This window comes from Eulemur rufifrons, chromosome 7, assembly GCF_041146395.1.
Source record: "Eulemur rufifrons isolate Redbay chromosome 7, OSU_ERuf_1, whole genome shotgun sequence".
In the NCBI taxonomy this organism is placed as follows: domain Eukaryota; kingdom Metazoa; phylum Chordata; class Mammalia; order Primates; family Lemuridae; genus Eulemur; species Eulemur rufifrons.
This window is the reverse complement of record NC_090989.1, coordinates 277,557,619-277,582,698: the sequence shown is the minus strand read 5'-3', so window position 1 is coordinate 277,582,698 and position 25,080 is coordinate 277,557,619. Positions and strand designations below refer to the sequence as shown.

At 38.4% G+C, this 25,080-nt stretch overlaps 1 protein-coding gene across 5 annotated transcripts in view; it reads right to left on the bottom strand.

The window, feature by feature from the left end:
* Positions 1 to 25,080, bottom strand: part of PBX3 (PBX homeobox 3) — a 209,702-nt gene that overhangs the window by 8,362 nt on the left and 176,260 nt on the right. For 4 of the 5 annotated variants that reach the window (XM_069474670.1, XM_069474672.1, XM_069474671.1 and 1 more), the window contains one exon: positions 22,451 to 22,586. In XM_069474670.1, coding sequence (XP_069330771.1) covers positions 22,451 to 22,586 — 136 coding nt within the window. Of the gene's footprint in view, positions 1 to 8,566; positions 8,613 to 8,908; positions 8,950 to 22,450; positions 22,587 to 25,080 lie in introns of all 5 variants that reach the window. The other variant, XM_069474669.1, reaches the window with a different exon arrangement.

Below are 25,080 nucleotides of genomic sequence, written 5' to 3'. Positions count from 1 at the left end.
GGCCTTTTTTTCTCTCTCTGCAACTTGTGTGACCTCTCAGCAAGTGACTGATACTTGTAATCACCACCCCTCCTTCCTAGAGCAACTAGAGCTGGCTCTTTACATGGTTTCTGTGACATTATGCTCCTGCTTCTCCCCTGATATCTGCTCCTTCCCTGACACACTAGAATGAGTGTGTGTGTGTTTTCTCCAAGACTTAGCTCTTAGCCTTCTTCTTTCTCCTTGAGAACCTTATCCATATTCAAAATTTCAATTATCCTCTGTGTGGATGCCTTCCAGATTTCTATCTCTACCCCCATCTTCTATGAAGAATTCTATTAAATAGTTGTCAATTTCTAAGAGATTTCCATAAAAGTTCTGCCACAACCTCCAACTCAATAGGTCTAAGAGAGAACTCAGGTGTCCTCTAAATCGGTGCTGCCTCCTGTTTTCTCTCTGTGTCACTGGTATCTCCACCTCCAGAGCCAAAGTACTCGCTACCTCACAAAGTCCTTGATTCCACTGTTGGATAGTCCTAATGGATATACCGTTCTTTTTATTCTGAACTACAATCTAGTTCCCCTTCCTTTCCACTCATCGGTCCTACTTCTGGCATCTAGACTGTCATAATACTAGGCCCTCAAACTCAACCCTGAGGGAGCTACCCCTATCCTACCATTGCCCTTCTCAGCCCTCTCTTCCTTGAGCTCCGTTCGCTGGTGGCAGGTGTGCATAACTGTGTACGACGTGGCAGTAGGAGGAAGAGTCAGGAGAGCACACATGCAAGGAGGCCAAGCGGGCCCGAGGCAGACAGAGCGGCAGGCGTGGAGAGGGCCGATACTATGGAGCGGGATGAAGAAGGATACTTGGGAGGGATTTCTGCACCTGGGAAGTCAGCCTCAGTGACCATTAGGATCCACACCAGAAATATGTGATTCTAAAAACAGAAAAGTTCTGAATAAAGACTGAAAAAGAACCCTAACGGTACCAGTCCTGGTTATGCTTGTTAAAGCAAGTTCTCTTTGAAGCCACCTCACCCTTCACGATGCACGTTCTCAGGCCAGGAGGCAGACATGGAGCTGGCTTGCAAAAAGCTCCTTCAGTATGTAACATCACTCTAGCTTTTCTGAATAAGACTGTTAGGCCTTAGAAAGAGTTAAATATTAAATATACCTATAGAGCAAAGGGGATAGTACTGGTTGAGAGGGAATTTGGCATGTCTTAAGCATAATTAATGAAAATTCCCTAACTCTGAATTTAGCAACAAAGGCCCATCTTAGAATTCTCTTCTTCTAAACAATTCTCTGTTGGATTCAGTACTTTGTAGTTAATATTACCTTGACAATCAGAGAAGCTATAATACATTAATGAAACCTAGCCTGGAAAAATCAGATTATAGCTTTATTAACAGTTTCATAATTGAGGAATCTCTGTACCACGGAAGGTCTCATCTCTAGATATGTAACAATCCTCTGTTTATGCATACCCCTGGACCAATCAAACAACAGTCATTACTAATAAAGGTTTATTTAATTCTCACAGTAAAATTTTAATATCACCAGCAGCCTGGGGAAGCTTTAGCAAGTGGATTTGCTTGACATCAGATCATTTCTATTCTGCTAGTCCCAATACTTCTTAATCTTTAATATCAAGGCAATTAAAATTAATGGCCACTCATCCGAAGCTACTGTGGGCAGTGTTTCCTTGACATCAATTGTTTGATGGGATTACCTAGAGGTTAAACTAACAAGCAAGGTTTAATTGGAAGCAATGAAAGCAGCAGCGATCATACGTTATGTTTAACCTGCATAACCACATCTAAATGAATATCTAAAAATGTTAAACTATTTCTCAAATTAAAATATGCATGTCACATTCTGATATCACAGATCTGGGTATTGCAGCAATCAGCTGTTAAGACCATACTGCTGCAACTGAGATCAGTGTAATTAATGTATCAATCGACACCTAAATTCAGGAATTTTTTTCACCCTTTAAAAACAGATGGATACAATTAGTTGCAAAAGGACCCCTACACTCACCCAGTAAGGAGCACCAAAAGCTGCAGATCCAGGCAGCCCCTCCTACACAGTGCTCACAATGGGGCCAAGCTGCATGCACTGTGCACTAAGGAGGGCAGAGCTTGCTCCATCTCTGAACTGGAATGTTCTGTACATTGGTCCCAGAATAGAAACACAGGCAGGAAATTGGTGAAGGGAAAGGGAATACACTGTCCTGTGCTTCTCTTTTGAGCCACATATCAAGGATTCATGATTCTGGACTGTGCTGAAGGCGAAGGGCCAGGCAGGAATTTTAAGATCAATTAAAAATGAGAATAAAAGCAGAAGGACTCCCTTTTTTCTACTGATGTTCATTGTTATCAGCCCCCAGACTGAGCCTCTGGTAATTAGGGGAGTGAACAGTGAACATTCTGCAGGCTGCTGATTTTCTGGAACCTTTCTGCAAGGCCAAGAAGCAGTCAGAAGAGCCTCCAGTCTCTCCCATGCACTGTGGCTATCCATTCCCTCTGGCTCCAGCTGCAGCCAGCCAATTGCTTTTAAAAGTAAAAGTGTTTTCCATGTCATATAGTAATAACGAGACTCACTTTTTGTATTGCTGTTTTACCTTCTTCAAAAAGCTTTTCTTCATTATCATGCTTAGAATCTTTTGGACGCCGAGGTGAGTAAGTCAGGTGTGGGCAGTATCACATAATGGTGAAGTGCTCTGGACTCAGAATTGGGTTTCAAGTTCTCACTCTGCCATTTTGCCAAGCTGAGTGACTCTGGACAGCATATTTTAGTTATCTTAGTGTCTCCTTTCATATAAAATGAGAACAATAATAATAATGTCTTCCTCACAGAATTGTTGGGTATGTTAATGACTTTGGCACATAGCATTTACACGGTCCTTTTTAGCTATTACTATCACCATGTTTTATCAATGAGAAAACAAGAGATCCAGACCACACACAGGTTGCCCAAAGTGTGCACGCTGCAAAGTGTGATGGATCCAGAATTCAACCCCAGGACTCTCCGTCAGCTTTTTGCTTTTTTTATAATCAGTTGGGAAATGCTTACTGAGTGTCTGTTCTAGGCAATACTGTACTAGGTGTTATGAGGAGATGAAAAAAATAAACACCTGGCTTCTGCCTGCTTGGGCTTTACAATCAGGTTATAAAAGCAATGCGATACACTCAAAATAACTAGTAAAAATTGCAGGACAGTGATTTCACACTGAGCTATACAGTACAGACTCTAAGTGCAACAGGGATTGGAGGAGGTGACATCCCAGTAGGTCTGGACAATCAGAGGAGACTTCTGAGGTGAGGTGGGACTTGAACTGAACCTCAGCTTCAATTCAATTCACTTCCATAGTACTTTCATTGAAACTCCACATTTCAGAAGTAAACCTCCAGAAGCTCATGTTGACACAAACAAGTCAAAAATGTAAGCTGTTGCCTCCCTCTCCGTGGACCATTCTAAGATCCCAGAGACTTTTATTCTCTTTTCTCCTCTTAATCTCTATACCCTATTTTCATAGTGAAAAAGGGAGGAGAAACCATTCTAAAGGAAAAGACAAAGAGAGAATCAAGGTTTCCAGAAGAGGTGACATCTGAGAAGTAAGGAATATTTATTTCTATTGGGGAAGGGGCGGGTTGTGAGAGAGAGGAAGTCGCTGGTGCCTGAGGAGGAGCAAGAGGGAAGACAGGGGAAGGACTGGCAGGCTCCAGCCGAGGAAGAGGAGAAGCGATGGCTCACTGTCTTACTGCTGAGTGGAGGGGCCAGCGCTGAAATGGAGCCTGAGATCGCAGAAATACAGTAGGGAATGGGTTCCAGTGAGGCCACCTGAGGCCACATGAGGCAGCCCTCCCACCCACGTGCCTGTCCGGTGTCAGTGAGCTGCACACTTTTTGCTGGAATTCTCCCTAAAGTAACTTTAAAAATCATGGACCCTCTCACACATTTTTTTCTCCCTTGCACATTTTTTAAGTTGGCATCTACAATTTTTCATTATAAGTCTATACAGTTATAAACAATGTTATTTCAGTATGTCATAAATGTTGACATTTTAAAATAAAACTGTAACACGATTCTTTAAAATGTAACCAACCAAATATAAATAGCACAGCGATTTGATACCCACTATCCATTTTAAAAATACATAAATTCACTCTTCAAGTCTAAAATTTTGATTTTTTGTTCTTGAAAGTATATTTCTATTTCATTTCTCTCCCATATCATCCTAATGCCATATATTTTGCTGCTCTACAAAACAAATGTAGGGAATTGAAATTTTGAAATTGTTTTTACTTTCTGTAATTATAAGGTTCTACATGTTTAATATTTCCTTCTGGATTAAGTTACCCTTAGTTAGTCTAAAATTGATCAAAGCAATACAAATACTTATTTTGATAAATAAAAATACTTTGACCATCAAAAGTAAGGTTTTATCACACATGCATTTCTTAATCAGAGGGGTGGGGGGATTATACAATGCTGATGGAAGGAGGTTTGGTTATCACCAATATTTCATACTATCCCTTTTTGGGCACTCAGAGGTCCTCACACTTTGGTGCAATGGACTCTAGGGTACTGGGTGGGAGTATCCCTTTCTTTGATAAAGTCGGAAAAGGGTAGGTGGGAAAGGGGAGGAGGGAAAATAAAAACAGACAAATGCTTCCATCACAGTAATCTTCCACGCAGATGGATTTTAGGAGCACACACATGCATAAGGAAAGTTGGCCATTGCAAACCATAAAACCACACTCGAGTCCCCTTTGGAAAATCTTTAGCTATTTTGTGAAGCATGTGTACCCTAGTTTGCAGACTGCTGCCTTAAGTGATCACGCTAACTCTGGTTACAATTTAACTTCTCTGTGTGAGCACAGCATGGGAACCCCTCACTGGGTATGCCTGAAGAAGACCTTCAGCTGTGAAAACGGGGCTCGCTTGGGCAACCACTTCCATGTGTCACAATGACCTTTTGCAGCTAGACAGAGAACAAATTAGCTTTAGGAAATAAAAAACATTGTGAGTAAAGAAATAAACCTAAGTTGCAGGGGTGGGGGGCAGTAGATACCATTTACTCATTATCTAGCACAACATTTCTGGAGAGTAAGCTAGCAAACACATACCCTTTGCCCAGGATTGCTAAAAATTTATCTTTAAGAAATATTTAGAGATATATGTACAAAGATATTCACTACAGTTCTACTTATAATAGCAACAAAAAAACCTAAATTTATAGCACATCTGTATAATGGAATACAATCACTGACAGAAGTTCCTGTTGAGGAGAAATATTTATTGACATGGGGAAATATTCCTAATATACTGTAAAGAGAAGAAAAGGGTACTTTTTTCTTTTCATACAACATGAGCATTTTTTTGTTGATAAAATTATTTACACATAGACACACAAATGTACATATCTACACACATCATGCATGCACAGGAAAGAAGTACTAATGTGTGACTATCATTTAGAGTGGGTTTAGAATTTCTATTTTTGTGATTTCTGTGTTTTCAAGTATCACCCAAATTTTCTTCAGATAAGCAGATATTAGGGTTTGGTTAAGTTAGAAAAACACACTTTTAAATAAACAGACAAACAAAAAAACCACTGAGAAGTCATCTAACAATCTTTATGAGTTTAAGTGCCAGGCCTTGTGCTGGGCTCCAGAGCTACCACAGTAGCTCAGTCCCGCTCCTGTACTCTATTTGGAGGACATGGCTGGCAGGTTGGAGAATTCTTAAAATAATTAAAATCAAATTCTTAAAATAATTATATTCAAAGCCATTAAAACTTCCCACACAGCTTTGCATTTAAGAAAAATTCCATTTTAAAAATAAAAAGCTAAACCATCTATGATGTTTCTGCAGTCACTGAAAGCAAATTTATTAATTTATTAGCTTTAATTGTATTTTACATTTCAAATTCTATCACTACATTTATTTATTATGTTAATAACAACATTAAATAAAAGAGAAAAAGTATTCCTTAAAGGCGATCTTCAGGAGGCAGAGTGAAGAACTTTACAGTTCATTCTCAGCGTTGCTTCCTTCCGTTAACTGCAGTAGGGAAAGGATCTGCACTTGTTTGGAAAGGAAGCAGCTGACACTAAAACATCACTGAAATTAGCAAACTGAAAATTTATGAAGCACAAATCTTAGAAAAATTAGTCATTGTGTTTTCTCATGTTTACTTGTAATGCATACTTTATGTACTGTGCCTAATTAAATGTAACAGATCATGAAATGTCACAATGCTAAGTCTTGTATAATGGAACATGGCAGCGTATTTACAGGGTTAACAATTTTACCTCTAACAAATAGTTTCTCCTTAATCAATATGTTTTAATCCCCATTATGTGATTCAATTTGAAATGAGGGATGGAAGTCAGATACTGCTCAATTTTCAACTTAATGGTGTTAACAACTCTAAATCTCACTCTGCTCCTCTCCCTCCTGAGGGTCCACATTCAGTAGTTTCTGTAAGGACAGAAAGGCTGGGCACACTGTGGATGACCACACTGTGCACGTTCCCCTGAGAACCCAGAGGACAGCTGGGTAAACAAGCCGGAGGACCAAAGAGACCTGTGTGTGAATCTCAGCTCTGCAACGCCCTGCCTGTGTTACCTTAGGCAAGTCATGTCATGTAAGGTCCTCCTCTCCTGGGATAATGATACCTTCTTCTCATGGGGCTGTTGGGAATATTAAATGAAACGGCACATTACACGCACAGGACTGTTCTTGGGATGTACCAGGCACCCAAAGAATGTTAGTTCTCCCTTTTCTTAAAACAAACAAGCAACAACTAAACCTTCTGAAGGCCCATGGTGCACATGCTGTTTGCTTTCTGCAGTGTTGAGATCAGGTCACTATTTTCAAAGGAGCTTCAGATTCTGGGCAGGCCAGTTCATGCTCCCAGTGCTAAGTGGGGGTATTGGCAAATGGGAATAGGCAGCAGTGAGAGAAGGGAAAAGGAAGTGCTCCCCTGCATGGCTGAGCATAATACACTTCCTACCAGAAAGGGTAGCACCCAGACCAAGAGCTCCTGTCAGCCATGTACCTGCTGGCCTACTGTTCTGCACCAGTACCTGCCAGCAATACCCTCCTCACTCTGCCTCAACATAGCTGTTCAGCAGGACAACACACTGGACCCAGAATTTGTAGGAAACCTAGGTTTCAATGCCACTGTACCTATATTTAAACAGTGGCTATTTATGGAGAGCTCATTATGAGACAGCTATGCACCAGGAACTTTATATGCATTATCTCATTTAACTCTTTACTGATGCAAAAACTGAGGTCAGAAAGTTTATGTAACTTGCCTGAGATTACATAGCTTTTTCCATTATGTCTTATGTAATAAAACGTGTTTTTCCTTAACATTCTTAATAAAAACTTTAAAAATTATTCTTTATTTGATTTTATTTCTTTCCTATTGTATTAAGTGGTGAGAGCTACAGAAGTATAGTCTACTTTTTCAGTGCAAAATAGCTCCTTTGTTAAAATGTGAGCTAGTCCAAGAATCCAACCCATTTTTTAAATTTTTTTCTTTTAAGAAAATAAGCTCCAAATTTATAACAACTGACTTGAAAACCAACTTTTGAAACATATCCTACTGCTAATGGGAGAACTGAACAAATCGAAATTCAGTTTCCATAGTATTTGAAATAATTTAGAAAGATTCACTTGTCAAGTACAGTATTTTTTTTATTTGAGGCTGTGAAAAATTTTATTGCCATGATGTGCTGACACCCTCACAGTTTGGCTTTGCCCTTTCTACTCTATGCATGATAGACTGATAACTGCTTGTGACATTCACAGAGACTCATCTGCAAAAGTACATAAAACATCAGCCTTGCAGCCGCAGTACATAGAAAACGGATAACACCATTCATTTCCCTAACACACAAGCTGAGGGGTGGCCCTACATTACCACAAACAACATTTTCAGTTAAAGATTTTTTTCCTTTAAAATTATTTCTCTGATTAAAAAAAAAAAAACAAAACTGTGTTAGGTAAACAACTCAATAGTTTTCCTTCATAGGCTCTATGAAAAGCCTCTTTGACAGATTTCAAAACACTGACATACAACTGTGGAACTGCCTCCCATCAGCTACACTGGAAGCTACAGCCATCTCTCAGGCAACTCACCAGTACCCCAGAATCAAAACTCAAGAACACTCTGAATAATAATGGGCCAGATTTCTTGTCCCGAGAAGTTTCATGTCAATCTAATCCCTGTAAATAAAAACATCAAAATCTATTCAGCGTTCTGTGTAAAGAAATCTTATACGCAAGCTGCTTAAGAGAAACCTCTATTTATTCAAACACCACTCCCTACCAAATATGTATTGCAATTTTCTTTTCTTTTTAAAAGTCCAGAAAAATCTCACTGAATTTATTTTAAATAGATATACTTATCCTCAAAAGGTATACTACTCTTTCAATATATATAATTAATTCTCACCAAAAATGAATCACATGTACTTTTGGAGCAAAAAATACACCAAGGGTAGTTCTAGCATAGACCTACGTTTATGGAGCCTGGGAAAATCTTGGGGTGGGGTGGGGGAGACCAGCACACTAGTTTGACAACAATCAGAGCCTCTGCTCCCTTCCTCCCTCCCTTTCTTTCTCTCTCTTTTTTCTTTCTTTTTGTGACAGGGTCTTGCTTTGTTTCCTGGGCTAGAGTGCAGTTGCGTCATCATAGCTCACTGCAGCCTCAAACTTCTGGGCTCCAGTGATCCTCCTGTCTCAGCCTCCCAACTAGCTGGGACTACAGGTGCATGATGCCTGGCTAATTTTTCAATTTTTTATAGAGATGAGGTTTCGTTCTTGCTCAGGCTGGTCTAGAACTCCTGGCCTCAAGCAATCTTGCCTCAGCCTCCCAGAATGCTAAGATTACAGGCACGAGCCACCGTGCCAGTTTCTCTCTTTCTTCTGGATCCTTTACAAGGCTCTGTATGCCCAGCAAGAAAATGCTGGCGGAATGGATGACAACTAGCATTTATTGAGCACTCATGCTATGTCAGGCCCTGTACTAGGCATTTTACACACACACACACACACACACACACACACACACAAAATGATCTCATTAGCCCCTCAATCCCCTGAAGCAATTATCATTATTTTCATTTTATAGATAAAGCTATGAAGATTCATTAAATAATTTGCTCAAGGTCACACTACTACTAAATAGTAGAACAGGTCTGAGTGATTTTTCTGTACCTTTCTACACTGAATATATTGTCATCTGGAGTTAAAGTTCCAGTTTCTCAAAATACATGATATTAAAGGACAGCACCGCTGCTTATGTGGGACACAAGGAACTCAGTTGAGTGTTGGTGAAGAATCTGGTGTATCTGCATGGCAATGATCTAACTACATATCTTTAGTAAAAGAGAAGGAAGACTCCCTGGGCTAGACTTCTCTCCCTTAACCTTCTACCCATTCACCTGCCAAGGTCCCAACTGGGGTAACATAGTCCTTTTACCTCCTTCCACTCCTGGGCTCTAAGCTTTACTAGGGCAAAGCACAAGCCCAGGCCACTGGCTGGCTTTGCCAATGATTCTACTTTTTGACTCATCTCTGGCCAGATCATCCATTCCACACACATTTAATGAGTGCCTGACAGGCACTGTGTACCTCAAAGCAGTCCCTCTATCCATTGCCTTCAACCTCCCAAATCCATCTTACTTTCACCTTCATTCTGTCCATGATCATGTGTTCTCTTATAATAATAACGCTGGTAAACATTTATATAGGGCTTCTTGAGTGCCAAGCACTAGTCTAAGAACTCCACATATATTATCTCATTAAGTCCTTATAAAAATCCAATGAGATAGGTTCTATTATTTTCCCTATTTTACAGATGAGAACATTAAGGCACAAAGAATTTAACTTGCCCAAAGACACAGAATAAGTAAATGGTGGAGCAAGCATTTGAACAGAGGTGGTTTGATTCCAGAACACATGCTCATCTGTTTCATACTCTCTTTTGGGCTTCCCTATTCTCACTTAAAAACACGTCTGCTTCATTTCATTTCTAAGAATTCAACCTAAAAACACATGTATGACTCATGATCTAAGCACAATGTTTCCATACTGTATAATAGCAAAAGCTGAAAATCCAAATATCTACCACTTAACAAGCTTGGTTAATCACCTATGATACTGCCATATAATGGAACACCACGTAGCTACTACTAAGAATGAGATGGATCTGTGAACTAATACCGAAAATCTTCCAAGATGTATTGTTAAGTTAAAAAAAATTTTTAAAAAGGGGTAGTGTTCATGGTATGGCTCAGTATGAATATATGGAAAGAACAGGTATATTAAGAAATATTTTAGAAAGAATACATAAGACACTGTTAATAGCCTTTGGGGAGTGGGACTAAGAGTCTGGAAGACAAGGGAAGACCCACCCTTGGTTTTGTTGAGCTCTACTGTAGTTTTTAAAAATTTTATTAATTTCTGCACTTATCTTTATTATTTTCTTCCTTCTACTTTTTTTGGTTTAATTTACTGTCCTTTAATATCTGGAAGGACATTAAGCTAATATATTAGCTCACTGCTTTTCAGACTTATATATACACATACTATATATAAATATATACAGTATATACAAATATATATATAATATATATATTTAAAGCCGTAAATTTCTTTCTAAGCATGGCATTAGCTACATCCCATGAGGTTTAGTATATTGCCTTTTCATTATCGGTCAGTTAAAATATTTTCCAATTTCCATTGTGATTTCTTCATTAACCCAGGGGTTATTAAATATATTGCTTATTTCCAAACATATGGAAATTTTCCAGTTATCTGTTTCTTATTTTCTAGTTCTCTGTGATTTCTAGTTTAATTCCACTGTAGTCAGAAAACACATTCTATGTTTTAAAATGTTTAAAATTTATTGAGAGTGTTTTATGGCCCAGAACACAACTTTCAAAATGTTCTGAACGTGCTTAAAAAGAACATGCATTCTGCAGTTTGTTAGACATAGCGTTCCATACATGTCCATTAGGTCAAGTTTGCTAATTGTGGTACTCAAATCTTCTGTATCTGTGTTACTCAAAGTATGGTTACAGAACCATCAGCATCAGCATTAATCTGGAAGCTTCAAATTGTCAAGCCCACTGCAGACCCTTTGAATCATAACCTCTGGGAATGGGGCCCAGAAACCTGTATTCTAATAGCTATCCAGATCATTCTTATGTACGTAAAAGTCTGCAAAGCACTGTTCTATGTCCTGACTGATTTTTGTGTGTTATGTGTGTGCGCATGTGTGTGCACATATGCCTGCTTATTCAGTTACAGGAAGGTATGAAAATCTCCTGCAGTGATTTTGGATTTGTTTATTTTTCTTTGAAATTCTGTAAGTTTTTGCTTTATGTTTTTTGAGCTATTGTTATTAGGTAAACATAAATATATACAGAATTGCCATGTTGTCATCATCATTTACTGTCCCTCTTCATCTCCAGCAAATTTTTTGCCTTTTTTTTTTTTTTTTTTGAGACAGAGTCTCACTTTGTTGCCCAGGCTAGAGTGAGTGCCGTGGCGTCAGCCTAGCTCACAGCAACCTCAGACTCCTGAGCTCAAGCGATCCTCCTGCCTCAGCCTCCCGAGTAGCTGGGACTACAGGCATGTGCCACCATGCCCGGCTAATTTTTTCTATATATATTTTTAGCTGTCCATATAATTTCTTTCTATTTTTTAGTAGAGATGGGGTCTCGCTCTTGCTCAGGCTGGTCTCGAACTCCTGAGCTCAAACGATCCGCCCACCTCGGCCTCCCAGAGTGCTAGGATTACAGGCGTGAGCCACCGCGCCCGGCCCAAATTTTTTGCCTTGAAGTATTCATTATCTGATATTATTAGATCAACACCATTTTCTTTTGGTTATTGTTTGTATGTTACATTTTTCCATACTGTTATTCTCATTCTTTCTGTGTCCTTATATTTTAAATGTGTCTCTTATAGAACACATAATTAAGTTTCATTTTTACATCCTGACTATGTTTGCCTAGTACACAAGAAAATACACAATTCATTTACTTTAATGTGATTATTGACATATTTAGGTATAAAACTACCACCTTGCTGTAACCAGCTCTATGAACAAATTTCAATGACCCCTATTTGTTTTTTTAACAATCCTCTCTCTTAACTAACTACTTGACCTTTTGAGTTGTTTCCCAGAAATAGTGGATTTTCTGTAAGCCAAAGGAGCTGAGAGTCTGAAGGCCCCTGGGCAGACTGCCTGATGACAAGATTCACCACCCCCTACAATCTGCCCCAAGGCACGTGGCCCCTCCTTTAAAAGCCTATTATCTCCTTTAGTGGAGAGATGGATTTGCGGCAGCTTCTCAGACAAGATGTCTGTCATATTAAAAAATTCCTTTCTTCCTTGGCAATCCTCATTGTCTCAATAATTAGATCTTTGTGCAACATGCAACTGTACCTAGGCCAAAATCCTCTTGTGGTTTGACAACATTACTAAGTGTTTTCTATTTGTCCCACTTAACTATGTACTTTTTCCTCTCCTTTCTTGCCTTCATTTAGATTGCTTATTTTTAAAAAATTGTTCCACATTTCCCTCTTTGTTAATTTGAAAGCTATATACTCTTTTATGTTCTTTAAGTGACTACCCTAGAGATTACATGTTCCTGACTATCCAAGTCCCAACATTAATTGGTACTTTTTCATTAATTGGTACTTTCCTGGAAAATCCAAGAGACTTAGAACACTTACTCGCCCCTCATAACTTACAAGGCATTATCATTGTGTATTTTAATTCTATACATATTGTAAATAAGATAAGACATTATTATTTTAAACAATCACTATTCATTTAGATTCACATACATATTTACCCTTTTCTTTGCTTTTCCACTCCTTCCTGCATCTCCCACCCTCTATCTGGAATCTTTTTATTTCTGTCTGAAGAACACCTTTTTTTGTATTTCCTTTAGAAAGAAAATGGGAAAAATTCTTTCAGTTTTTGACTAGAAATATTTTATTTCACCTCCACCATCAAAGGACATTTTTAGAAGGTCCAGAATTCTTGGCTGGCATTTGATTCATCTCTTTAAAGATATCATTTCACTGTATTATATATGGTTTTGTTGTTTCAGTTAAGAAATCAGTGGTCAGTCTAATTGTTGTGGTATTTTTTTTTTTTCTGAAGGCAAACTTATTTTTCCTTCTGGTTGCTTTTGTTTTGACTGAGTTTAGTGTAGATTTCTATTTATTCTATTTGGGGACTGTAGTTGTTCATGAATCTAGGGCTTAGAATTTGCCACTAGTTTTGGAAACTTTATAGACATTATATTTAAAATATTGCTTCTGACCCACTCTCACATTTGCTTCTGGGACTTAATTACATTTATATTAGACTTTCTTACTGTATTCTCTATGTCTCCTACTCTTTCTCTCTCCTGATTTTTCTACCCTATTGTCTATTCTTCATTATGTTTATTTTGTGATTTCATCTCCCAGTTCACTAATTCTCCCTTCAACTACATCTAATTTGCTTTCAAATCCAACCACTGGGTTCTTAATTTCGGTTATTGTATTTTTTGGTTCTAAAATTTCCATTCAACCCTTTGTTATAATTTCCTGACAAAATTCTCCATTCTGACTGTTTCCCCCTTGAATACATTAAGCATAGTTTTTTACAGTCCTTATCAGATTCTTTTATTTCCTAGATCTCTGTGAGTCTGTTTCTACTGTCTACTGTTTCTGCTGGTTTCTGTACACACTGTCATGTCTTCTTGTGTGTCTGTTTTTTTCTGATTGCATACCTAATGTTTTATTTGCTTTGTTTATAAAAACAACTTAATCTAGGATGATGCTATCTTCCTCCACAAAAAAAAAAAAATTTATATTTGCTTTGTCCAGGCACCTATGAATAATAGCAATCCAATTTCAAGGATTGAAGTATTCTGAGGGAAAATAGTCTACTTCCAATGCACTCCTGCTGCTAAAATGTAGTCCTAGCAGTCCAAATCCTAACCTAAAGCAAGAAGAAAGAGGCAGCCTCTCTTGGCACGTCCTAGCCACCAATTCCCATGCTTCCAGCCCTGAAAAGTTGTCAAAAGCACTGTTTAACCTCTCAGCCTCTGAGCTACCATCTTAGAGTTGGCAAATGATACAGGGAAAAGTAGCTTTTCTCAGCCTTATTTACTTCTTATCTGTGACTTCTTCCATTACCAGGGCCTCAACTATGATCTTAAGTGAATGATTGCCAAGCTACATCTCTAACTTTGATCCTTCTCCTGAGTTATATTTCCAAACTGAACATTTCCCAATAGATACTGAAGGCAATACAAACCTGGTATAACCACCATAAACCTTTAATTTCCCCTCCATAAACCAGCTTTTCCTCTTGTGTTTCCTATATCAGCTAATAACATCATCATCTTCAATAATCTAGGTTAAAACCCTTAGCTGTCTTCTTTACTCTTTCCTCTTCACATCCATATCCAATTGCTTATCCTATCACCAAATTATCAGTCTTAACTCCAAAATACTTTCCAAATCCATCTCTATTTTTTACTTTCAGTGGCCTATTTTCAACTCTCACCTCCCCTTGCCTGAATTATGCTAATATAGTCAACACTAGGTATAATGGGGCAATGGATTCCAGGATCCCCGCATATGCCCAAATCTGTGTATATTCAAGTCCCATAGTTGGCCCTGTGGAACCCACATATATGAAACATTGGCCCTCCAACTATGGGGGTTTCGCATCCATGAATAACATATTTTCTATCTGTGTTTGGTTGGAAAAAAAATTTGTGTATGTGTGGACCCACACAGTTTAAACCCATGTTGTTCAAGGGTCAACTGTGATCTACTGTGTTGTTGCCCTCATTCTAGTGGTTTCCCCTGAAAAGGATCTTACACATTGGTGCTGGAATTATCTTTCACAAATCTGATCATATACCCTACCCCAGAAATCTTTATTCCCCTTATTTCATAGTATTTATTACTATTTGACATAATATTTATTATGTAATAATTATGTTACAATTCATATATTGACCATAAATCATAATTATATAATATATTAACTACATTTATGACTGCATTTGTTATATTAATTATAATATGTGCTGATTACATATTAATTATGCATTATATAATTATATAAGATATACTATATAATTATATATATATCTAATATATATTATTAGACTATAAGCGCCACAAGGGCAGAATCTCTGTTGTATTCACTGTTACATATTTCCCCAATGACTCAAAGTCACTTGTTCAATGAATACTGTTGAAAAAATTAACAGATGCAGAATAGACATCTAAATTGCTCACTCTTATAATTGCAGACATTTAAACTGCTCAGCCTCATAACTGCAGACCCTCCCCAATCAGGCTTAATCTTGGGTTTCCAATGTTATGTCCTGCTAACTAAATCATTTATTCAAGAAATATTCATTGAGTGTGTACGGGCTGGACACTGTGCTAGGCATTAAGAATATAGTGCAATTCTGACCACATGCAGTTTGCCATCTATCAGGGGAACAGCATTTAACAAATCATTATTTAGTTACAATCATGGTAAGTGTTATCAGGAAAAAAGGCTATGAGAATACACAATGGAGGATATGAACTGGAGGTATCAAGGAAAACTTTCCTGAAGAACTGACATTTGAAGTTTACTTTGAAGTAGTAGAAATTAAGATGTTTATATATGTGTGTTTGTGGGGGTCAAGGTTAGAAAATTCCAGGCAGGAGAAAGAGTATAATAATAACTATTATCATATCTTCTACTTACTCTGTGATAGACACTGTGCTAAGTGCTTTACATGTATTATCTCACTGAAACTCTCATAATCCTATGAAGTACATGCTATTTTCATCCAAATTATACATATGAGGAAAGGAGGCACAGTGAGGTAAATTGGCTCACCCAAGGTCACAGAGCTAATAACCTGGGGAGGAGCTGGGATTTTAGTCCAGGTTTGCCTAAGTCTTCATAGTCTATAGGATTAATTCTTATAACATAACCCCCCCCCCCACATAATAACACAGATCCAGCCTTCCTAGACTGTTTTCCTAACATATCTATCTTTTGCTTCTATAGTTTCTTTGCTTAGAATACCCTCCCTCCCAGATTTCTTTCCTTCTTTAGGTTCCACACGTGTCATTTTCTGTAGAGGGGTTTTCAGACCCTCTCAGAAAGTAAACCCCTCACACTACATTCCTTACAGTGCACATGTACCTGTGCACTTCCTCAAGTAACTTTTATATTCTGCCAGTAACATGTCTGTCTGTCTCCCGCAAAGAACCCTATCTTATTCACCTTTCTTTGCCACGGTGTCACGCAAAGTGCCTGGTACATAGTAGGCACTTGGTACCTGTTGACTGAATTAGGAAAATAGACAAAAATCCTGATAAATACTTTTGGCTGGATCAAGTTAACTTACTTAAATTGTTTGTAGTTTCTACTTTCAAAACCCATGTTTATTTTTGAAAAGTAATGTGTTCTCCACATAGGTGATAGAAGAATCAGGAAAAGAGAAGAGAAGTCAAAAGAGAAGGAACAAGGAAAGCCCAAGAGCATCTCTGAAAAAGGTTCCCGAGTGTGAACATCACACAATCCACAGAAGTAGGCAGCCAGAGGCTTGAGCTTGGAGCCTGTTCTGATCTGGTGTCTCTGCCCTTTGGGCTACTGTGTCTATTCTCAGTTCATTCCTCCCTAGCAGCTCTCCACTCTGCTGTGGCCTCAGGGGACTGCCCTGTGTTCCCTCAGGCTTCTAGCCAGGCACTGGTAGGAGATAAAAGGAAGGGAGGCAAGTGTGATCAGAGTACTTGTTCCCCTGACTCCTATGCTATAATGCTGCCTTTTCTTAGGTCTCGCAGTTACTGGCCTTCTTCACACACCTCCTCTGGTGACCCTTCCCTCATCTCTTCAGGCCAAGGGGTATTAATAGAACCCATTACTAGCATTATCCTTTGTGGTTTCCCTATGCTCTGCCCACATTTTTGTAAATAGGCACTTTATTAAACTCTTCTCAAGTTATGTTCATTGTGCCATCTGTTTTCTGCAGGGACCCTGATTTATATATCGGCCTGACACGCCTTTTAGAAGCAAGGCAGGCCAGGCGAGGTGGCTCACACCTGTAATCCTAGTCCTCTGGGAGGCCAAGGTGGGAGGATCACTTGAGGTCAGAAGTTTGAGACCAGCTTGAGCATGAGCGAGACCCCGTCTCTACTAAAAATAGAAAAAATTAGCCGGCATGGTGGCACGTGCCTGTAGTCCCAGCTACTTGGGAGGCTGAGGCAGAAGGATTGCTTGAGCCCAAGAGTTTGAGGTTGCTGTGAGCTAGGCTGATGCCACTGCACTCTAGCCTGGGGAACAGACTGAGACTCTGTCTCAAAAAAAACAAGACAATGGAAAAGGTGAGACACAGTGATGAGACAGGTATGTAGAGGGACTGACAGAAATATTCAATTGGAAAGAACAAGAGAAAGAAAAAGCAAAAGAAGGTGAAGGAGACTAAAACTGGAGGGACCACAATTTTGATTGTGACTTCTAGGTATAGGGAAACTCAAAAACACTAAACCTACGCTGGAAACAGTCTCTCTATCCTTAGTTTGGTTATCACATCAAATGAGTGTTAGAGATTCCCTCAAAGAAGTCAATTCAAAAATAAATATTAATATAATACCTGACATCACAGGAGTAAGCTTTAAGCACCATGCTAATCATGGTGCTGATTTTTTCATAGAGAACAACAACAATAAATCAGACTCTTCTCCTGTTTTCTTTAAATCTTGCAGACATGCCTTATCTGTACTTGGTGCTACAGCATTCTCAAAGCTCCCGTCTTTTTACAACCTGCTCCTTTGTTTTTTGCACACTGTTTAATGATGTCCCATTTCCACTAGGACACATGATTGGAGCTTTTAGAGCAGAAGGTCTGTACCTTCTTTCAAGACAGTGTGAAAGGATTGCTTTAACAAAATAGCTGCCATTTTCCTTCAACTTGTCTCTAGTTTACCAATTGTATACTTACGGTAGAAATGCACTTCTGCCTCTGTCTACTGCCAAAATAACTGAAAAAGCCTTTATGGATAGTTGGAAAAGATACTGTAATTTTGTAGTCATCTTTTTTTTTCCCCAGCTCTAATTACTTTTTTAACGGGCTGCTTCTTATTTTAATAGATTTTTTTAATAAGGAAATCTTACTTACAAATTTTAATTAGCTTACTGAATTTTCACTGCTTTGGAATAAGTAGTTTAATGAGTAAAGAGACCTCAGACTACTAACTAGCCTACAGTCTCCAGAGTGGCTTGGGGGGAAAATGATGCAGCCCTAGCGATATAAGCCCAGGACTGTGCCTTGCAAACCAGGCCTCTGCAGCCTGGGCCCTGAGGCTGGGTGAATCATACTGCCTCTTTCAAGAAAACAAGTAAAAATTTGGTTTCCCTTTTTATCAAGAATCTCTGTGTATGAACCCCCACCTGACTCACTAAGGCTTGTGACCCTTGTCAAACCACTTAACTTCTCTGAACTTCAGTTTCCTCATCTGTAAGGGTTAGATCATAATGTTTTCCACACTGGACTATTACAAAAGCAGGTCTTGTGCACCACATTAAAAGCTTTAAAATGTTAGTTGAATGAATGAATCTTAATGCTGTCACTTAACCTCTCTACCATTTCTGGTTCTCATCTGTTATAATAAAATTCAATCCTTTCTTTACAGTACATTTCAATTATAGTAGCAACAAAGAATAAGTTAACATTTTTCATTCTAAAAACACCCAGCAGAGAAAGTAGGGCCAGCGGTATTCAAATTCAAAATTGGAATCATGAGAACAATAGAGTTTTTGGTGGCTTAGTAACTTGAATAATCAATGCAAGTTAGCTCTATTCCAAAAAGTAAAAGCATATTAATATCTGCTTCATTAATTAAGAATATGTGACAATTTAAATGCGATTCTCAGTGCACATGACATTTGAAATAATTTCTTCTTTTGTGAATTTTCAGGGTGTTATGTAAAAGGGGAACTCCAGCTTAATCAAACCAAACCTTAAGAAATCAGAAATTTTAAATTCTGGGTTCAGCATGCAATCCTATATTAAGCATACCTATAATATATTATCACAAATTAATGTAAGACTAATATAAATTGTAAAATTTTCACTTACCTATACCTATTTATAGGTATAATATATTGTGAACTTAAAAAACTATAGAATATGTTAACCCAGTATGTCTAAAACCAAATTCCTGATCTTCCCCCAAAACCTGTTCCTCCCAAATCCTTCCCCATCACACTTCACGACAACTCCATCCTTCCACTGCTCAGGTCAAAAATATTAAGAGTCATCTTTGACTCTCTTTCTCAGACATCCTATATCCAATCCATCAGTAAATCCTCTTGCTTCACCTTCACAGTATACCCAGAATCCAGCCACATCTCATCACCTTGACCACTAACACTCTGGTCCAAGCCATTGTCATCTTCTGCTTGGATTACTGCAACTGCACCCTAACCGGTATCTCTGCTTCCCCTTGCCTCCCACAGCCTATTGTCAATACAGCTGCCATGGTGATCCTATAAACCTTAATTAAGTCAGATCATGTCACTCCTCATTTCCCATCTCACTAAGAGTGAAAGCTCAAGTTATCACCATAGCCTAGAAGGCCTGAGCACTGTTTGGATGATGTCCTTAATAGTTAAAATGATAATCATTGTTTACACTTCAGAGATGTGGGAGGAGGGATTTGTTGTGTGGAAATTAACTTTTTATGCAAGAAGTAGGTAAAAAGAGGATGAAATTGTCACAATTTAAACTGATGCTTAAACTAATCACTGTAATTCTGTGTTTGAAAGGCTGACCTGGAAGAAACAAGGTCAGAAACTTTGCTCTTTAGGCAGAGTAATAATTTATGTCTATATTATTTCTACCTCTTTACCATTTTCTCAGCAATTGCTATACAAATTTTAAAACCTAAGAAAGCTATTTTTATATGGAAAACAAGTGAAATTAATATAGTAACTATTTTTTAAAAACCAGTAAATGGGTTCCTAGCCTATTTTAGGTTTCTTTTTTTTTTTGAGACAGAGTCTCACTCTGTTGCCCAGGCTAGAGTGTTGTGGTGTCAGCCTAGCTCACAGCAACCTCAAACTCTTGAGCTTCTGCCTCAGCCTCCCGAGTAGCTGGGACTACAGGCATGCGCCACCATGCCCGGCTAATTTTTTCTATATATTTTTAGTTGTCCAGCTAAGTTCTTTCTATTTGTAGTAGAGATGGGGTCTCGCTCTTGCTCAGGCTGGTCTCGAACTCCTAAGCTCAAAGGTTCCACCCACCTCGGCCTCCCAGAGTGCTAGGATTACAGGTATGAGCCACCCCGCACCTGGCCCCTAGCCAATTTTAGAAGTGAAAACTCCCCAGTTCAGAAGAACGAGAATGAAACCTTTTATCACTCATTCCACAAGTAGGTACTAAGAACATCCCATTCTATACACAAAATGCTAAGTACTATGGCCAATGGCAAATCCAGATTTTACTGCTTTAGGAAAATGTATATAATCTGTAAAATTCTCTAAAAGTAAATAAATTATACAAGCATTATAAAAAAAAGAAAGAAAAGAAAAGAAAAGAAAAGACCAGACCAGACCAGACCTAACTTAAATTGGATCCATGAACATTCAAACTCTAAGTCAGAGAGTAGGCTGAGAGCCAGAAAACCGGACTTGGCATCACCATCAGGCATTCAGCATGAGCCTAATCCTTTCACTGACATTCAGGGAAAATGCACACACCATAAAAACCCATTTGAAATGAATACACTTTTAATTTGGTCTTCCAGTCTGACCCAGCATGTCGTACTGTTCCTCAGTATTTTAAGTGGCAGTGAGTACTACATAACCCAGATAATGTTTTATATAATATATGTCCGTGTAAGCTGATAAATCAATTATATTCCATTTCAAACTGAGCAAAAGGAATCAAGATGCACCATTATTTCATCAAAGAATGACAATACACCTTAAATGAAATCTTAATTATAAATCAAAGTTTGCTCTTGAGGTTCTATGGAAAATAATGCCAAAAGAGGAGCTGGAAATCATCTTAAACCCAGATCATACTCCCTCAAATAACAATGACTTAAAACATTGAGATGAGACCCTCATTGGTATCTGAAGGGAATCTTTAGCATCTCGGACTTTAGATGTACAGCAGGAATATTTATTTAGAATCTACTTTTAAAATATGGTGTCATGTGATCCCTAGGGAACACTGACATTTCTGCCAAGGGTCAGTTTTTTCTTAAGTTATACTGTAAAAACTCACTGGTAAACTATTACTTTTGCATGTTGTAAAGAAATGCTGTTCAGGCTGCGTGTGGTGGCTCACACCTGTAATCCCAGCACTCTGGGAGGCCAGGCGGGAGGATCACTTGAGGTCAGGAGTTCGAGACTAGCCTGAGCAAGAGTGAGACCGTGTCTCTACTATAAATAGAAAAATTAGCTGGGCATGGTGGCATGCACTTATAGTCCCCGCTACTTGGGAGGCTGAGGCAGGAGGATCGCTTGAGCCCAGGAGTTCGAGGTTGCAGTGAGCCTTGATGACGCCACTACACTCTACCTAGAGCGACAGAGCAAGACTCTGTCTCAAAAAAACAAAACAAACAAACAGACAAAAAGTGCTGTTCAAATGTCAATCTGTAAACAACAATACAAGTATTTAAATAAAATTGTATTGTAAAGATAATACCAATAGCCTATACTTATTTTTTAAGGAGGTACATTTGTTTGTATATAAGTGTCTCTAATCCTCAATCCAAGTATCAGTCTAATTGACTAAAACTAACATATTTTTTTCAAAAGATGGCAACTAACTTTAGAGCCAAAAATTATTACAAATGGACATTTTAAAAATCTCCCAAAACTGTGACAGGCATGAGCTTAATTATTCTGCTTAATGGATAACAAAGGAGGCAAAGAAATCCTTGGGTCTCAAACATTACAGCATGGTTATGAAGGGGCTTGGTGAATTCCTCAAAGCATTCACCAACGAGTTATATTAAATTTCCTTTCGGCAACAAATAAATTGGTTTCTCACTGGTAGAAGCTTAGGTCAGTCATCTAAATCAGGGAAACCAGACATACATGCCATTTATTGGAGAGTCACTTAAGTGTAAACTGTGTCTCTCCCCATGGCATGTTTATGTCCTCTCTATAGAAGATTTACACTGGGGGCTTGGGATGGTGGTGATCTTGATTCCTTGCCACCTAGGGTTTAAAAAAATCATCTAAGCTTTAAAATTTTGCATAAAAATGTAGAAATATCTGGATTGTCTTTATAACTGATAATGGAATATCTGAATATCAAATTTGATGAGAATGCCCTGAGGAAGAAACGGGGTTCCTGTATCAATGGGGAACAAGACAGACCCACAGGGCCCTCTCTCACCTGTGACACTGTGATGCTGCATTTCTTGGCCAGCTCCTCTTTGGCTTCTTCACTGGGGTAGGGGTTGCTGAGGTGTGAGTAAAAATATTCATTCAAGATTTCTGTGGCCTGTTTACTGAAGTTACGCCTTTTCCGTCTAAGACAAGAGTGAAAAAAAGAATCACAGTTACAATCAGCATTAACCAAGGAGGGATAGATTAATTAGAATCACACAAAAAAGTATGATTTCTATAATCCTTAGGGTCTAATTTATTACTGTGATATTGTAGATTATGTTCTAGGCATCCTCCAAAGTGCTATCCAACTTAAGATGTAGGATCACTAAGAAAAATACTAGAATATGAAGCATAATTAATTTCATTCTTTAATATATTCAACAAATATTTACTGGGGACCTAATGTGTTCTAGGTATTCAATGGAGATCCAGTGGGAACAAAACAGACAAAGTCTACCATAGAGCTTACAGGGAATTGGAGGACTAAGGGAGAGAGTAGAAAGATGGAGGAAGAAAAACATTAGAAAAGCACCATAAAATTAAATAATTACAAATTAGGATGCCCATATCAAGTATTATGAAGGAGAAGTATGAGATACAATGAAAACGTGTAAGAAGGAAATGTTACATAGATTATGGAGTCAGGGAAAATTTCCTTGAAAGAGTGTCATTTGATCTGACACCTAGACAATGTGTAGGAGTTAGTCAGACAAAGAGTAGCAGGAAAGAGGATTGGGCAGAGGAAACGATCCTGAAACAGAAAAGAGCTTGGCAAGTCTAAAAGGATAAGGGAAGCTGAGCACAGTAGAGTACAGGGAATGTGTGAGATGAGTCTGGAACGATGGGCAGAGGCCAGATTATAAAGGCTTAGTCAACTCTATAAGAATTTTAAGATTTTAAGTGTAATAGGAAGCTATTAATGGTTTTATGCTTCATGCTTTGAAAAGATGGTTCTGACTGCTGAGAGCAGTTGAAGGAAGGCATGAAAAGGAATTAAAAGACCATTTAAGGAGACATCTGCATTGGTCAAATTGAAGATGGTAGTAATGTGGCATAGGGTGACAGCAATGGAAATAAGATTCAAGATCTATTTGAAAGGTAAAAGCAACAGGACTTGATGATGGATTGGATGGGAGGAGTGGGTAAGGGAGACATAGAAGGAAGGTGAGGGCAAAAATACATCAAGAAGGATTTCTAGATTTTTCTGCTTAAGCAACTACCTAGACTGAAGTATGATTTTCTTCACAAGAGAAAGAATAGAAGAGGAAAAAATTTTGTTTTTGCTGGGGGGGGGGGTGGTGACAGAGTGTCAGAAAATCAAGTATTTATTAACAACATATTTCAAGTAGCAAAAATATTTATATTTAGGTTTTTATCTTAAAATTTTAAAGAATTCCAGCCTCAAAATTAGCATTCGTCAGAACTCACTTTAGATTAGATACTCTAGTAACTGGAAAAATACCTTGCCCAGACAATTTTCTTAATACTGTCTTCCAAATAATCCTAATGATCTTCTCAATTGTGATATCCTACACTCAGAAAAGACAGAGTCAGAAGGAGTTGTAAAGGTATACACTGTAGGAGATTCTTCTTCTAGTTAAAATGATGCTACTAACATGGCAGGTTAAGTATGAGATCTATGTTTCAACATTACGGGAGAGTCAAGGGAACAAGAAATCTAGGTCTGATCAAAACATTTCAGGTTTCCTTCCTGAAATTTGTTAATTTCAATAATTTTTGGAGGGTTAAACCACTGTTTCCTAGGGGATAAAGATGAAATTCAAGATCAATTTGGGGATTAAAATCAATAGGATTTGATGATGAACTGGATGGCAGAGGTGGTAAGGGAAGACGGGGAAGGAAATAAAGGAAGAGAAATACACCAAGAAGAAGAGCAATTAGCATTTTTGCAGGAGTCATATATTGCTTGAAGAGATGGGGGCACTTTGATGAAGCACACTCTACTGAGTGGATAAGTAGGGTAGAAAAGGTCTAGAATAGATATTGAAAGTGTCAAACCTACAGGCATTACCTGGCCCATACACATTATTTGTTCAAACCATACAGTAATGACTTGCTCATAAAATAGGTTTCTGACTTCTTAGGAAAACTGAAAGATCAGCCACACCAGTCCCACATTCTCAGAAGGCAACTGTAGGCTAAAATTGAGTAATGGCTGTCTCCTTAGATACATACCCATCTGCTCTAACCCTCCCTGCCCCTCAGTGCACCCCTGACTTAGCCACTCCACTCAATTCCACTATATGTAAGCCTGTGCATTTGTAACTCCCAGGCAAAAACATGGAGCCCAGCAGCAAGGTCCAGAGTAGATGGGGTTAGATGATGCAAGGGCATTTCTTTGGGAAATGGGGACTTGTGAAAAGAGGGACAAGAAGAAACATATCTAGGAAAGCCAAGAGAAGTTTGGCTCACATCAATTTTGCCTAGGGATGGTTTTAACAAACACCAAAAAACCTCAGAGAACAAATAGAGTATCTCACCAGACATTTTGGCTGTGTCCAAACTACAGCACTTCCATTAGATAAGAGGAGAAGGATCTACACAAATTTATTCCTAAATATTCTACACTAGTACATGCTTCAGCTTGTCCAATTATGAAGAAAACTTGAGCTC